The following is a 17094-nucleotide window of genomic DNA, read 5'->3' on the forward strand; positions in this document are numbered from 1 at the left end:
TCTTCTCCTCCTCCTCCTCCTCTTCCTCCTCTTGTTCATCTTCTTCTCCCTCCTCCTCCTCCTCCTCCTCCTCCCCCTCTTCTCCTCCTCCTCCTCCTCTTCCTCCTCTTGTTCATCTTCTTCTCCCTCCTCCTCCTCCTCCTCCTCCTCCCCCTCTTCTCCTCCTCCTCCTCCTCTTGTTCTTCTTCTTCTCCCTCCTCCTCCTCTCCTTCTCCTTCTTCTCCTTCTCCTTCTTTCTCTCTCTTTCCCCACTTAATAAGTTCCCCGCTCCCCTGCCCCAGGGTCCCTGCCCCACCAGCCGGAAATTTCTGGCTGCGGGGCCGATGGTTTCCCTTTACCCTTGTTTGCTGTTTGAGCGTTTTAGCCGAGTTGCCGTCGTGAAAGCAAATGCCTCTTCTTCTCTCTTAGGCTTCTGCGGCATCAGCCCACCAGGACTTGGAAGCCCTGTAAGTAAGCCGAGTGGCGCCTCTCCCGCCTTGACGCCGTGCTGGGTTCTCTTCGGCGGTGTGCGTGTGTGGGGAGTGGGACAGAGCGAGAGGGCCTTGGGTTGGCTCTCGTTGGCTAGGACGGCTTCTGGTGCTGGCAGAAACAGGTGCTGGAAAGGGGCCCGGCCCACAGTGGCTCAGTTGAGACGCCACTCAGAAAACGTCAATTGATTAACCAGGGCTATTTTTGGGCAGGAACGCACAGGAACGGAGTTCCGGCTGGCTCCCGAGTTGGCCACGCCCAGCAGGAACTCATTAGCATAACAGGCCACACCCAACAGCAGAAACTCATGAGGATTGGCTACATTAGGGGTGTGTGGCCTAACATGCAAAGGAGTCCCTGCTACAAAAAGAGCCCTGGGTTTTGACAACAGACAAGGTAAACAGAATAAGAAGGGAAAGGTGGGTGTGGCTGGATGAGCACACTTCTGGTAACATGGGGGTGTGGCCTAATGTGCTAATGAGCTGTGCTGTCAGGGGTATGGCCCAATATGCTAATGAGTTCCTGCTTCGAGGTGTGGCCTATTATGTTAATGAGTTCCTGCTGGGCTTTTTCTACAAAAAGAGCCCTGAAAACTGACTACAGAGAACCCAAAGGCAGGCCAGTCCACCAACCATGGGAAATTAGGGCCTGACGAACTAGTATCTGAGCCCGTAGTTTGAAGCTAATTACTATGCACTGCGGGTAGGTAAAGCATGATTCTGCATGACCTGCAGACGGCTGCCCCACAGTTACGGAACAGCCTCCCCGGGGAGGTGCCTCTGGACACCCCCCTCACTGTATAGAGGTTCTAGAACAAAGCGCTGTTGCAGCCCTCCCTGCCCTCCGTCTCATGGGCGGCGGCCACACACACTAAACAATCCACTTTCAGTCCACTTTCAAACTGGATTTTTTTACTGTGTGAACTGCCAAAATCCAGTTGGGAAGTGCATTGAAAGTGGATTGAAAGTGGATTATTTAGAAGAAGAAGAAGAGATTGGATTTACACCCCGCCCTTCACTACCCAAGGGAGTCTCAGAGGGGCTCACAAACTCCTTTCCCTTCCCCTCCCCACAACAGACACCCTGCGAGGCAGGTGAAGATGAGAGAGCTCTGACAGAAACGGCTCTTTTTCAAGAACAGCTGTGCCAGAACTATGGCTTGCCCAAGGTCATCCAGCAGCTGCGAGTGTACTCCATGCTGCAGACAGGGAAGAAAATTTAAGGAGCGAAGCTACAGACTCCTTAGATTAAGAACATCAGAAGAGCCCTGCTGGATCAGATCAGTGGTCCATCTAGTCTGTCATCCTGTCTCACACAGTGGCCATCCAGTTCCTCTGGAGGGCCAGCAACAGGGCAAAGAGGCTGAGGCCTTCCCCTGTTGCTGCCTCCTAGCCCTGGGATTCAGAGAAGAAGAAGAGATTGGATTTATACCCCGGCCTTCACTTGGAGTCTCAGAGCAGCTTACAAATTCCTTTCCCTTCCCCTTCCCACAGCAGACACCCTGTGAGGTAGGTGGGGCCGAGAGAGCTCTTTCGAGGACTGCCCTTGAGAGAACTTGTGACAGCTCTGAGAGAACTTGTAACTGACCCAAGGTCACCCAGCTGACTGCATGTGGAGGAGGAGTGGGGAATCAAACCCGGCTCTCCCAGATTAGAGTCCCCACACTTAACCACCACACCAAACAATAAACCAACACTGAAATAGGATTTGGGTTGCAGAACCAGCCAGAAGTCTAAGAAAAACAAACTGAAGCAAAGCGTCAGTCTTAACACGCCACAATCAAATGATGCAAAATTACACAATAGGATCCAGCCCACGGCAAACTGTACACAGCAGTACAGACCACACTCTCCAATAATTTATCCAAGTAACCTTGTGAAACCTTTTGTACCGTGCTGCCCTATTTCCTGAGTAGAAAAGCCCTCCTGAATATATTTTGCAAAAAGAAAAGGATCTAGAACTCATATATAAAGCTGCACTGAGGGACTCCCCGGGACTTACTTCTTACTGCTTACTTATTATTTATAGCCCCCTTTTCTCCTTGACCGGGGACCCAAAGCGGCTTTTTACATCGTTCCCTAAGGTCAGGCTGAGGATTTGTGACAGGCCCAAGTTCTTGAAGGGCTGTCCTATAGAGGACGGTGCGGCGTTGTTTTCTGTTGCCCCAGAAGGTCGGACCAGAATCAACGGGTTGCAATTAAATCAGAAGAGTTTTCGGCTAAACATTAGGAGGAACTTCCTAACAGTTAAAGGGGTTTCTCAGTGGAACAGGCTTCATCGGGAGGTGGTGGGTTCTCTTTCTTTGGAGGTTTTCAAGCAGAGGCTGGATGGCCATCTGACAGCAGTGCTGATTCTGTGAACTTAGGCAGGTCATGGCTGCGGTCACACACGCTAAGAGTTCTGATAAGGTGTCTGTTGTGGGGAGGGGAAGGGAAAGGAGTTTGTAAGCTGCTCTGAGACTCCCTTGGGTAGTGAGGGGTGGGGTATAAATCCAATCTCCTCCTCCTCCTCCTCCTCCTCCTCCTCCTCCTTGTGGGGAGGGGAAGGAAAAGGAGTTTGTAAGCCACTCTGAGACTCCATCGGGTAGTGAAGGGCGGGGTATAAATCCAATCTCCGCCTCCTCCTCTTCTTCTTCTTTTATTATTTGCATTTATATCCTGCCCATCCAGCGGGCGGGCTCAGGGTGGAGGGGAAGGGAAAGGAGATTGTAAGCCCCTCTGAGACTCCCTTGGGTAGTGAAGGGCGGGGTATAAATCCAATCTCCTCCTCCTCCTCCTCCTCTTCTAATTCTTCTTCTTCTTTTATTATTTGCATTTATATCCTGCCCATCCAGCGGGCGGGCTCAGGGTGGAGGGGAAGGGAAAGGAGATTGTAAGCCCCTCTGAGACTCCCTTGGGTAGTGAAGGGCGGGGTATAAATCCAATCTCCTCCTCCTCCTCTTCTTCTTCTTTTATTATTTGCATTTATATCCCGCCCATCCAGTGGGCGGGCTCAGGGTGGGTAACATAATTGAACTAAATACAATTTCAAGTTTAAAACATTGAACTTTAAAACACAATAAGCCATTATAACAATTAAAACAATGGGTACAGCTTGGAAGAGCATAAGTTGGCTATGAAATTCTGGCCCGATGGTACAGTGGGTTAAAGGCCAGTTTTCGGTGGTCAGGAGACGGGTGGCAGCAACCTTGGGGAGGCCATCGTTGGGCCCCCGCCGCCTCAGCAAAAGGCCTGGCGGAAGAGCTCCGTCTTGCAGGCCTTGTGGAATTGAAGGAGATCCCGCAGGGCCCTGATCTCAATAGGGAGCCTGTCCCACCAGGCTGGGGCCAGGACGGAGAAAGCCCTGGCCCTGGTCATGCAAGACGGACGTCCCTCGGGCCAGGGACCACCAGGAGTTGTCGATCTTTTGAGCGTAACACTAGTTGAGGCATATATGGGAAGAGGCGGTCCCCTTAGATATCTTGGTCCCTGGCCGTATATTTATTGGACGTCCCATCTTGTTGAGTGCATTGACTGGCTCTGTGTAATCTAGTTTGAGTCTCAGTGAGAAAGGGGAACTCTGAATAATATAAATAATGCAAATATACAAATACAACTGCGGGAGCTGCGGTGGCTCAAGTGGTTAAGATACTGAACTGCAGGCTGTGGAAGGTCGGTAGTTTCAGCAGTTCGAGACCCGAGTGTGCTGCATGACGGAGTGAGCTCCCATCTCTAGTCCCAGCTCCTGCCAACCTAGCAGTTTGAAAGCAAGAAATTGCAAGTAGATAAGTAGGTACCACTTTGGTGGGAAGGAAACAGCGTTCCGTGCGCCTTGGTGTTTGGTCATGCCGGCCACATGACCACGGAAACGTCTTCGGACAGCGCTGGCTCTTCGGCTTGGAAACGGAGATGAGCACCGCAACCCTAGAGTCGGACTCGACTGGCTTTTGAGCAAGGGAGACCTTTACCTTTACAAATACAACAATAATGGTAATAAATCCAGGCTACAAAACCAGAGGACACTGTACTGTCCTCTGGAGGGGGCTTTTCCCTCAGTCCACGTTGTGTTTTTCAATCAGTTCCTCCTTATCTGAAGCACACAGCTCTGTATCTTCCACAAACCAGCTACGCAAGGAAACTAAGGTTTTGTCTGTCATAAAACCGCAGATCTGACCTGTACCTGCCAAAATAACATATGTGAATAACTCCCGAACTTTGTCCTCAGGTTGAAAGGGAAGGAAGGGGAAATACACAAAATGGAGGCCTTGCTGGACGAGAGGGGGGAAGAGATGGCTCAGCAACGGAAAGAGTTGCAGGTGAATGACGGCGGCCGCGGGGTGGGGGGAACCGAGCGTTACAAACGGAGCAGCCGTGTCTAACGTGTCGTCCTTTTCTCGTAGGCTATACAAGAGGAGAATCAGTCGTTAAGGGTGCAGATTCAGGAAATAAAGCGAGAGAACGGAGAACAGGTATTCCCCACCCCACCCCGGCTGACTGAATGGTGGGGTGCCTGAATATGGGTGTGTTGCCGTTGTAGGTGCCTTTGCTGATGTCATCATGGTTTAAACCAGGGGGTCCCCAATGCGGTGCCTGTGGGCACCACAATGCCTGCCGACACCTTTCCTGGTGCCCACTAAGTGTTTTTAGAAAGTGGGCAGGGCCAAGTGGAGCTTTTGCCCAGTGAGGCTCCTGATTGGCCGTCGGAGATTTGATTGGCGGTGTGGATTTTTTTTTTTTTAAAGCTGCTTCGGCAGCGGCTGCCACCACAGCACCAAGGGGCTCCACTGTGCGACTGGAGGGAAGTCATGATAGGCGTTGTGTAGCTGGCTCCGCCTACTGCAGCAGCCATTTTGTGGTTGTACCCACCATTCTATCTCAGAATTCCAAAGGTGCCCATCGGGGAGGGCGGGGTATAAATGCGAAAAATAAATACATAAATAAATAAAAAGGTTGGGACCAGTGTTCCCTCTAAGCTGAGTTAGTGTGAGCCAGCTCACAGTTTTTAGTCTCTGGCTCACACATTTTTGTCTCAGCTCAGGAAGGATGGCTCCAGAGCAAACTGATTTATGCAGTAGCCAAATCGCTCGCTCACAGCTTTAATGCCAGTAGCTCACAAAATAGCATTTTTGCTCACAAGCCTCCACAGCTCTTCCCTCTAAGCTGTGGGGTCCTGTGAGCAAAAATGCTACTTTCTGAGCGACCGGCATTAAAGTTGTGAGCAGGTGACTTAGCTGCTGCATAAATCAGTTTTCTCTGGTGCCATCCCTTCCTGAGCTAAGGCAAAAGTGTGTGAGCCAGAAGCTAAAAAACTGTGGGCAAGCTCACATGAACTCAGCTTAGAGGGAACACTGGTTGGGACCCCCGGGGGATATAGTTTGTGAAGATATAAAATGTGAGGAAATAATTTGCCAGCCCTAGAGAACGAGAGCAGATAGAATCCTCAGGTTCCCAATCTCTCTCTTGTGTGTTTGTGTGTGTGTTTGTGTGTGTGTTTGCATGTGTGTGCATCTATGTGTCTTTTTGTGTGCTTTCCTGAAAGTCATGGTTGACTTCTGGCTTGGACATTTTTCAGACTGATGGCTTTGGTTAGCCTTCCTCTGCGTCCCACCTCTGGTATTCCTTAGAGATCGCCCTTCCAAACACTTGCCAGGGCCAGCCTTGCTTAGTTTCCGAGATCTGACAAGATCGGGTTTGCCCGGGCTATCCGGATCAGCGCTGGTTCCCGATCTCGTCGCGGGTTGGAGGGTTCCCTGTCTGAAATGTCAAACTCGCGTACTTAGATGCCACTTGGGGTCCTTGTCACAGACATAAATTTGGAGGGGGTGGGAAATCAGTTGCCGGGCAGCCACTTTTGGAGGAGACGTGGGCCGCCTTTGTTCTTGTTGTCTAGGGTGGTTCCCTCGTCACCTCTTGCGCAGAACGTTTTCCAAACATGACATGCGGTGTGAATCAGGCAGTCAAATAAAATGTGGTCTTCTACAGGGCAAGCATAACTCCCGTAGAGTAGACACATGAACACATAATGCTGCTTTATACTGAATTGGACTATCGGCCCATCCGGGTCAGTCTTGTCTTGTCGACTCAGACTGGCAGCAGCTCTCCAGGGTCTCAGGCAGAGGTCTTTGCATCTTCGACTGCCCCGTCCTTTTAACTGGAGATGCCGGGGATTGAACTTGGGACCGTCTGCGTGCCAAGCAGATGCTCTGCTAACTGAGCCACAGCCCATGCCGTACAAGGACCGGGATCCTGGGCAGGGTGAACTGTGTCCGAAAGGTTCAAAGTCCGAAAAGTTCAAAGGAAATTTTGCTCTGGGCCTAAAACGGAAAGGAGATCCAGCTTTCCCTGCCCTGTTCGGCTTCTGATAAGAGCTCAGTTTCGCCTGGGTCTCAGAATCTGGTTGCTTGCCTGTTATTTATTTATTTATTATTTATTTATTCAATTTCTATACCGCTCAATCCCGGAGGCTCTGAGCGGTTTACATAGGCATATATTATACTTCCTATCTAGGGCCACAATGTATATAGGGGAGGTGAGTGCCTACCAGGCACCCTGCCAGCTTGTTCTTTCTTCTCCCTGCGGCTTCGTGGTGGGTTCTATCTCGGCGCGGCTCCGCAGCAGCTCCTTCTGGGTTGGTTCCATAGTCCGCGACTGTGCGACGACAGCTGCAACCGGCCTCTGTCTGATTGGCTCCGGCCGGGAGGGAAGGACTCTAGGAGGAGGCAGCAGGCTCTTGGGTCAGCCAGCCTTCTGCCTTTATGAGAACAAGAACCAGAGGGTGGTCTATAAATCAAATAAATAAATCAATCCCGTGTGCTCGCAGGGACGGAGGGCATGTGATACGGCTGTCTCCCTGAAGGTCAGCCGGGCTGGGTTGAGTCCAGGGCTCCCCAACGTTTTTGAGTCCATGGGCACCTTTGGAGTTCTGCCACAGCATGGTGGGCGCAGCCTCAAAAATGGATGCCGCAGGAAGAAGAGGAAGCCGCTTCCCTTCAGCCACATGGAGAAGAGCCTCGTGCTGCGGTGGCAGATGCTTCCAAAGCAACGTTTGGGGGGAAATCTGCACGGCCGTTTGGATCTTCAGTGGCCAATCAGAAGCCTTGCTGGGCCAGAGTCCCACCTGGCCCTGCCCACTTTGTTTAAAACAACAACAACACAGTTGAAGGGCAGCAGAAAAGGTGTTGGTGGGGACTGTGGTGCCCAGGGGCACCACGTTGGGGACTTCTGGTCTCGTCAGTGCCAATTCCCTTGCGTGTGGCACTTTGAATGCCACAGAGGAAGAAAGGTAAACGAGTACCGTATTACCTTGCCCACATGATAGAATCATAGGGTTGGAAGCAGGGCCGTAGCCAGGATTTTGTAATTTGGGGGTGGCCTTTAAATAAGTCGGGGGGGGGGGGGGCAAAATGAATTTAAAAAATTTTAAAACTCACTTTTGTAGCGTTTGCAGTCTGCTTACCTACGCGGGGAGTCAAACAACAAATATATACCCTGCAAAAAACCTTGAGAAAGACAACCTATGATTGTCAGCTGCTTAATGGGCCTTTTGTAGGACCAGCAACAAACATCAATTTAAACGTCAATGTAACCACAAAAGGAAACTTCCCCCTTTAGAAGACTTTCAAGCAAGGAGAAGCGGGTGTACAACTCTAGAAATTCCCATTGGGGTTGATGGTGTAAAAAGGATGTAAATTGACTAGTAGCTATTAGATTGTACAAACTGATTATTATTGTTGATATTGCATGTAATGAATATATACCTGCTTTAGAATATTATGAATAATACACAATGCACTTTATAAGATGGAACATATAAACCACTTTAACTTATAAATAAGGTTTTTGCAGTGCATATATTTGTTGTTTGAATCTTCTAACACCGCAGCTTGAGTTTCCACCCATACCCATGTGGGGAAGCAAGCTGCGCTTGGGGAACGGGCGGCGGTGGGGAGTCCTCTGGGTGGCCCAGAGAGTTGTGGGGCCTGGGGCCTTGGCAGGAAGTCAGGGGGGCCAAGCCCCGAAATGCCCCACCGTAGCTACGGGCCTGGTTGGGAGGAACCTCCATTCTCAGCGTTTCTTAACAGCAGTCTTGTAAGACAGGAAGCTGGCAGGCGGTAACGTTCCAAAAACTACCCTATGAGCCTTTATCGGCTGAGAATCGGCATTTCTGAGTCTCTTCCCCACTTCTGTTGTGATGCTCTCTTTCAGGAGTCACTGGCGAGCAAGAACGACCAGCTCCTGCAGCTGTAAGTATTGGCTGCATGACTCCGTTTTTGGTTACGTCCTTTGCAGTGGAGCATTTATTGGCCAGAACAGTTGTCCCACATGTCACATGATATGATTTCAAGAGGGTAGCCGTGTTGATCCACAGCAGGAGAGAAAGAAGAGGAGGAGATTGGATTTATACCCCGCCCTTCACTACCCGAAGGAGCCTCAGAGCGGCTTACGATCTCCTCTCCCTTCCTCTCCCCACAACAGACACCCTGTGAGGCAGGTGGGGCTGAGAGAGCTCTTTCGAGGACTGCTCGTGAGAGAACAGCTCTGAGAGAACTTGTGACTCACCCAAGGTCACCCAGCTGGCTGCATGTGGAGGAGCAGTGGGGAACCAAACCTGGTTCTCCAGATCCGAGTCCACCGCTCTTAACCACTACACCAAACCGGCAAGATTCAAGTCTGGTAGCGACAGAGCCAACAAGTTTTTTGGGTCAGATGATGTGAATTGAGCAGGAGAAACAATCATTCTTGTTGTGGGGGAGTGGAAGTTATAACATGCACGGTCTCCCTCCCAGCTATTAGCCTTACATAACAGCATAAGAGAAGCCAATGTTGGATCAGGCCAGTGGCCAACCCAGTCCAACACTCTGTGTCACACAGTGGCCAGAAATACCAGGTGCCATCAGGAGGTCCAGCAGTGGGGCCAGGAGACTAGAAGCCCTCCCACTGTTGCCCCCCACCCCAGCACCAAGAATACAGAGCATCCCTTGCCCCAGACTGAGAGTTCCTATCTAAACCTTGTGGCTCATAGCCACTGACGGACATCAGCAGTGCAGCTGGAACTAAGTCCCAGAATGCAACGTTGCACCTCTTACAAGCCTGGAGCCATTTGCAGGAGGATGTATTGAGGCTATTCACGGAGGTGGGAATGAGGAGTGGCGGAGCACAGCTGTGCTTCTGTCCACACTGTTGAACGAATCTAGTGCAGTGGAAACAGACAGGGATAAAACCTTCCAGATTAATGATAGAAGAAGAAGAGATTGGATTTATACCCCGCCCTTCACTACCCAAAGGTGTCTCAGAGAGGCTTACAAAGTCCTTTCCCTTCCCCTCCCCACAACAGACACCCTGTGAGGCAGGCGGGGCTGAGGGAGCTCTGACAGAAACTGCTCTTTTTCAAGGACAGCTCTTATCAGAACTACAGCTTGCCCAAGGTCATCCAGCCAGGTGCAAGTGGAGGAGTGGTGGAATCAAACCCGATTCTCGCAGATTAGAGTCCGCGCACTTAACCACTACACCAAACTGGCAGCTGGAATGAAGCCTGCCTCTTGAACAGGGCAAGCTTTGAGAGCCAGCGTGGTGTAGAGGACAGAGGGTCAGACTTAGACCCCTAAGTGGCCCATGGGTGACCTTTGGACCTGTCATAAGAACATAAGAGACACCAATGTTGGATCAGGCCAAAGGCCCATCCAGTCCAACACTCTGTGTCACACAGTGGCCAGAAATACCAGGTGCCATCAGGAGGTCCACCAGTGGGGCCAGGACATTAGAAGCCCTCCCACTGTGCCCCCCCCAAGCACCAAGAAGACAGAGCATCCCTTGCCCCAGAGCCCCTATCTATACCTTGTGGCTAAGAGCCACTGATGGACCTCTGCTCCATATGCTTATCTAATTCCCTTTTGAAGCTGTCCATGCTTGTAGCCACCGCCACCTCCTCTGGCAGTGAATTCCAAGTGTTAATCACTCTTTGGGTGAAGAAGGACTTCCTTTTATCCATTCTAACCCGACCGCTCAGCAATTTCACTGAGTGCCCACGAGTCACAAACTCTCGGCCTGGCCTACCTCAGGGGGTTGTTGTGGTGCAAAAATGGAGGTGGGGAGAACAGTGCTCTAAGCCGCTTTGAGTCCCAAGCAGTGTTCCCTCTAGGCTGAGTTAGTGTGAGCCAGCTCACGGTTCTTTAGCCTCCGGCTCTCACATTTTTTGTCTCAGTTCAGGAAGGATGGCTCCGGAGCAAACTAAGTTATGCTTCAGCCAAATTGCTCGCTCACAACTTTATTGCCAGGAGCTCACAAAGTGGAATTTTTGCTCTCAGGACTCCACAGTGTAGAGGGAGCATTTCTCACAGGATGTCTGTTGTGGAGAGGGGAAGGGAAAGAAGATTGCAAGCCGCTCCGAGGCAACTACCCAATGGAGTCACAGAGTGGCTTACAATCTCCTTTCCCTTCCCTTCCCCTCCCCACAACAGACACCCTGTGAAAACTGTTCCCTCTAAGCTGAGTGAGTGTGAGCTAGCTCACAGTTTTTTTAGCCTCCGGCTGACACGCTTTTGCCTTCGCTCCGGAAGGAGGGCTCCAGAGCAAACTGATTGATGCAGCAGCCAAATCGCTGGTTCACAGCTTTAATGCCAGGAGCTCACGAAGTCGAATTTTGGCTCCCAGGACTCCACAGCTCAATAGGGAGCGTAGGTTCTGCCTTGGCAGATTATAAATAAGCCAAATGCAATCAGCAGTGTGCAACATCCAGTAAAACAGTGCAAGAGCGTTCGGATGGCAGAATCTGGATTACAGAAACCAGAAGACAAGCAGAAATCTGAAACAGAGCTTTCAAAGAGGCATCTTCGTCCTAACAGAGAGGAATGCGGGCGTTGCGCAAACAGGCAACCCACGGGTTGCGAAAGACAACCCACGGGTGGTGACGGAGGGCAGCTAAACCCCAGAACCTCTGCAGCCTTTTCTGGGGGAAAGCTTGCAGTTTGGAGGAAGGGTTTGTCAGCGCCCGGCGTCCTGTGACTTTCTTGCTTCTTCTGCATTACAGGGAAAGAAGCGAGAGATCGCCGGCCTCCAGGAGGAGCTGAGCACCATGCAGCAGGCCGTGGAGCAGCAGAGGCAGAAGAACAATGTAAGTCCCTGTTTCTAAAATATGTGTGTTGGGGGGGTTATTGTTGTAGACAAGCCCTGCAGCTCAGCTTCTGGGGGCCGCTGGACAAGAAGCTCACGGTCACACAGACACGTATAAAGCTGCCTTATCAGACCCTCGGTCCATCAAGGTCAGCAGGGCTATTTTTGGGCAGGAACGCACAGGAACGGAGTTCCGGCTGGCTCCCAAGTTGGCCACGCCCAGCAGAAACTCATTAGCATAATAGGCCACACCCAACAGCAGACACTCATTAGGATTGGCTACATTAGGGGTGTGTGGCCTAACATGCAAAGGAGTTCCTGCTACAAAAAAAGCCCTGGGTTTGGACAACAAACAAGGTAAACAGAATAAGAAGCAAAAGGTGGGTGTGGCTGGATGACCACACTTCTGGTAACATGGGGGTGCGGCCTAGTATGCTAATGAGCTGTGCTGTCAGGGGTGTGGCCCAATGTGCTAATGGGTTCTTGCTGTTGGGTGTGGCCTATTATGCTAATGAGTTCCTGCTGGGCTTTTTCTACAAAAAGAGCCCTGAGTCAGTATTGTCTACTCAGACTGGCAGCCGCTCTCCAGGGTCTCTGGTGGAGGTTTCCCCCGTCATCTCCTACCTTATCCTTCAACTGGAGACGCCGGGGATTGAACCTGCGACCTTCTGCATGCTGAGCAGATGCTGTACCACTGAGCCATGGCCCCCTCCCCATCCTCTTCATGGCCCTCAACCTGCTTGATAGATTTTGGGGAGTATTGGCCCAACAGCCAATGCTGTAGTCTGTCCAGACTATGTTCTCCCATAGGGTAGAGACAGACAATAGTAGAATGAAGAGGATTGAGACCATGGTTCAGTGGTAGAGCATCTGCTCGGCATGGAGAAGGTCCCAGGTTCAATCCCCGGCATCTCCATTGAAAGGACCAGACAGTAGGTTAATGACACTGACCTTGATAGACCAAAGGTCTGACTTCAGTATAAGGCAGCTTTCAGTTTTCATATTTATTAGGGAAGGGCCGTGGCTCAGAGGTAGAGCATCTGCTCGGCATGCAGAAGGTCCCAGGTTCAATCCCCAGCATCTCCAGTCGAAAGGATCAGGGAGGAGATGATGTGAAAAGTCTCCACCTGAGACCTGTGGTTCATCAAAGTCAGTATTAGTCTATTGAGACTGGAAACCGCTCTCCAGGGTCTTGGGCAGAAGAGGTCTTTCATGTCGCCTCCTACCTGTGCAACTGGATATGCCGGGGATTGAACCTGGGACCTTCTGTATGCCGAGCAGAGGCTCTGCCACTGAGCCATGGTCCCCCCTCCTCCAGCAGCAAGACCAGCTGATTGAATATACAAAGCTCTGAATATATTATAAAGCTTTGAGTGAGTCCATCTACTGCAGTATTGCTGCCTCTCACTGGTGCAGTGGCCCTCTAAGCTGTGGAGTCTTGTGAGCAAAAATTCAACTTTGTGAGCTGCTGGCATTAAAGTTGTGAGCGAGCCATTAGGCTGCTGCATCCGTTAGTCTGCTCCGGAGCCACCCTTCCTGAGCCAAGACGAAAATGTGTGAGCTGGAGGCTAAAAAACTGTGAGCCAGCTCACACTAACTCAGCTTAGAGGGAACACTGCCCACCACTAGTGTTCCCTCTAAGCTGAGTTAGTGTGAGCTAGCCCACAGTTTTTTTAGCCTCTGGCTCACACATTTTTGTCTTGGCTCAAAAAGGATGGCTCCAGAGCAAATTGATTTATGCAGTAGCCAAATCGCTCGCTCACAACTTTAATGCCAGCAGCTCACAAAGTTGAATTTTTGCTCACAAGACTCCACAGCTTAGAGGGAGCCCTGCCCACCACCCCAGGATCCTTGAACTGAAGGTGCCAAGGGAATGGACCTGGCATCTCTTCTCCTGCCCCGACCTGCTGTGGTTAGGAGACTACCCTAGAAGGAGAGAGCTGAACCGTTTGTGCCTAGCGCATGTGTTTGTCGGATACCCGTTCTAGCGGCAATTATGCACCAGGCCTGGACCGTAGGAAGTCATGGCTCAGTCCATAGGAGCCACCTTTTGTTGCCTCGCGCATGATCTTTATGCAATTCCATTTCACCCGTTCCAGAGATACTTTGGCTTGCATTGGCTTGCCCCCCCTTTTCTCCCCCCCCCCAATTAACTCCTTGTGCTGGAATGTTCAGGGCGGTCAAACACCCCTGTCTCAAGGGGCTGTTTGAGGTCAACGACTCGCCCTTTGCAAAGACGTGCAGTGCCTGCCTTTCCCCCCCCCTACCTGTGCATTGTGTCATCTTCTGATTGCACAAATCAATAGAAGTTGGTGCGACTTTACTAAAGCATTGCTTTATCAGGGGCGGGGTGGTGGTGGTCAAAAAGCTTGGAGCCTGTCCGCCATCCCCCTTGAAAAGCCTTATAAGGAACGACATTACCCTTGTGTAACTGTAGAGCTCACAAACTTATAAAATTCCTCCGTTTGTAGGAATTTTAGTGCCCCTGGGCACTGTGGCCTTTTCTGCTGGCTGCCAAGTGTTTTTAAGGAAGTGGGCAGGGCCAGGTAGTTTTTGTTCAGCAAGACCTCTGACTGACCATTGGAGATTTGGTTGGCTGTGCATATTTTTTTAAAATACCGCTTTGGCAGCTGCTGCCCTCACAGCACAAGGATCTGCACTGTGTGACTGAAATTAAGCTGCGGCAGCCATTTTGCGGCCAGCTCAGCTACCTGGGGCCGCCATTGTGTGGCAGCCATTTTGTGGCCAGCTCCGCTACCTGTGGCAGCCATTGTGTGGCAGCCATTTTTTGGCTGGCTCCGCTACCTGTGGCAGCCATTGTGTGGCAGCCATTATGTGGCCAGCTGAGCTACCTGGGACAGCCACTGTGTGGCAGCCACTATGTGGCAGCCATTTTGTGACCGACTCAGCTACTTGGGGCAGCCATTTTGTGGCCGGCTCCGCTACTTGTGGCAGCCATTATGTGGCCAGCTGAGCTACCTGGGACAGCCACTGTGTGGCAGCCACTATGTGGCAGCCATTTTGTGACTGACTCAGCTACTTGGGGCAGCCATTGTGTGGCAGCCATTTTGTGGCCGGCTCCGCTACCTGTGGCAGCCATTTTGTTGCTGCGCCCACCGTGTCCTGTCAGAATTCCCAATGTGCCCACAGGCTCAAAAAGGTTTGGGGACTCCCGAGCCACGCAGCACGGAAGTTAAAAAGTGTAGGTTAAGTTTGTTAAGGACTATCAACTCCATTTGAAAACAAGCTGGAGGCTGGAGTTCCTAAACCAAAGTCAGCTCTGCATAACGGAAGCCGTTCTTTGCCCTGGTGTTCACCTTCCTTTCGGCTGGGGGAACAGCGTTAGTTCCTGCTGCTCTCTTCCGTTCCTCTCCATCCGCCTGCCCCTTCCGTTGTTTCTTGTGTGGAGGAACTTCTGAAAACTGCTTCAGAACTGCGCGCTGGTTTTTCTGCAGATAGCAGTTCTTTCTTCATGCCATCCTTTATTGATTTTCTGTGGTTTCCTCTCAAGGAGACATGGACAGTGACTGTAGCCTAGCGGCCGAGCAGGAAACCTGGTCTCCCACCCCGACCCTCGGTTAAAGTCTTGCTTCCGCTGTGAATTCACTAGGGCACTTAGAAAAACCACTCCCAGATCCATTTGGCCTAAAAGCGCAAGCGGATTGTGGTGGTTACAGCAATAATGTATAAAAAAAGAAGTTTGGAGGCACCATAAAGACACACATTTACTGTCACTGGCTGTGACCCACTTCACAGGTATACTAACAGCGTTGCCAGGTCCCCTCATCATGCCAGTAGGGGGATTTGGGGGGGGTGTTCCAGGGGTTGGGGGGGGGACTGTGCCATGCGCTGGCCTCACCCGGAAGTGATATCAGCACGTTGGAGGCGACACTCTGCTTTTTAGGCAAACTCTGTGGTAAAAATGGCCTCAGATCATAGAGTTTTTGCCCAAAAAGCAGAGTGTCGCCCCTCCCCCTGACATCACCACCACGCTGACGTCACTTCTGGGTGACATCAGCTTGTCGCAGCAACGGCATTGGGCGGGGGGGGGGGGCGGCGGATTCCCCGCCCTCACCTGGGAAACGGGAACCCTATGTACTAACCAGCCCACAGACGATCGTTTCAGAGGGGGACCGTGTTGGTCTGCAGTGGAAGAGCCAGATTCGAGTCCAGTAACGCCTCAGAGACCGACAAGGTTTTCAGGGTATAAACTTTTTCGTGTCAAAGTATCTGAGGAAGGGAGCTTTGGCTCTCGAAAGCTCGTACCCTGAACATCTGGTTGATTTCTGGGGTGCCACCAGGCTTGGATCTAGCCAGCCCACAGAAACTGGTGCTACGGTTAGTCCAGTTTGGTGTAGCGGTTAAGTGCGCGGACTCTAATCTGGGAGAACCGGGTTTGATTCCCCACTCCTCCACTCGCACCTGGCTGGATGACCTAGGGCAAGCCGTAGTTCTGATAAGGGCTGTTCTTGAAAAAAGAGCAGTTTCTGTCAGAGCTCTCTCAGCCCCACCCACCTCACAGGATGTCTGTTGTGGGGAGGGGAAGGGAAGGGAGTTTGTAAGCCGCTCTGAGACTCCTTTGGGTAGTGAAGGGCGGGGTATAAATCCAATCTCTTCTTCTTCTTCTCTTACCTCACAGGGTGTCTGTTGTGGGGAGGGGAAGGGAAAGGAGTTTGTAAGACGCTCTGAAGGGCGGGGTGCAAATCCAATCTCGTCTCCTCCTCCTCTTTAAGACAAGGCTCCCCAGTGCGGTATCTGTGGGTGCCGTGTGTCACCTTGCCAGAACATTCCTTTATCATGCCCACTGAGATTTTCAGAAAGTGGGCAGGGCCATCGTAAAGGCAGGGCTTTGTTATTGGTTTACCTCATTCAAATGAAAGGGCTTTCCACCAGAAGACGAGGAAAACTGGCAGGCGTCTGGGCAGTTCTTAGTTTATTTCCCCCTTCAGGATCTCCTCCCTCGCAGGAGGTGTGAGGAATGTGGTATTCCATTTGGCTCCGCCTCCTGAGGCAGCCATTTTGGGTTTTGCCTCCACCTTTTGTGGGTGGCGCTCACTACCCCCTCTCAAAATTCCAGACGTGCCCACAGGCTCAAAAGGACTAGGGACTTCTGCTTTCAGATGTCCAAAGTCCCATTTTGTGCTTGCTGCAGGAGTCTAGCATGGCTTCCCCACCAGAATTTGTAATTGCGAGATGACAGATCTGAAGCGTTCTGAACTCACTACACACTAAGAAAAGGCTCACTGGAAAAGACAATAATGCTAGGAAAGCTGAAGGCATCAGGAAAAGCAGACGATCCAGCATAAGTTGGATTGGCTCCACCTGGGGTCATTTTGTAGAAAAAGAGGTGCAGGAGCTCGTTAACATAACTTATTTGCATGTGCCACACCCCCATGACATCACCGGAAGTGTGTCAGAAAGCAACACCCACCTCTCAGGCTCCACTGGACTGTTTTGGATTGCTAGCTACTGGGGGGGACGGGACGTGCAGATCTGTCCTCGCAGAAGAGGGAGAGCTTGTACCTGAAGGCGGCGGGGGG

General features: G+C 51.4%; 1 protein-coding gene across 1 annotated transcript in view; it reads left to right on the forward strand.

Moving 5' to 3' along the window:
• KTN1 (kinectin 1) overlaps window positions 1–17094 on the forward strand; it is a 128991-nt gene that overhangs the window by 73045 nt on the left and 38852 nt on the right. The window contains exons 25-29 of the mRNA XM_015407425.1: window positions 4671–4761; window positions 4846–4914; window positions 8651–8688; window positions 11225–11348; window positions 11472–11555. Of these exons, the coding sequence (XP_015262911.1) occupies window positions 4671–4761; window positions 4846–4914; window positions 8651–8688; window positions 11225–11348; window positions 11472–11555 (406 nt within the window). The remainder of the gene's footprint in view (window positions 1–4670; window positions 4762–4845; window positions 4915–8650; window positions 8689–11224; window positions 11349–11471; window positions 11556–17094) is intronic.

Source organism: Gekko japonicus, unplaced genomic scaffold (assembly GCF_001447785.1).
Source record: "Gekko japonicus isolate JY-2015 unplaced genomic scaffold, Gekko_japonicus_V1.1 scaffold367, whole genome shotgun sequence".
NCBI classification, from domain to species: Eukaryota; Metazoa; Chordata; class Lepidosauria; order Squamata; family Gekkonidae; genus Gekko; species Gekko japonicus.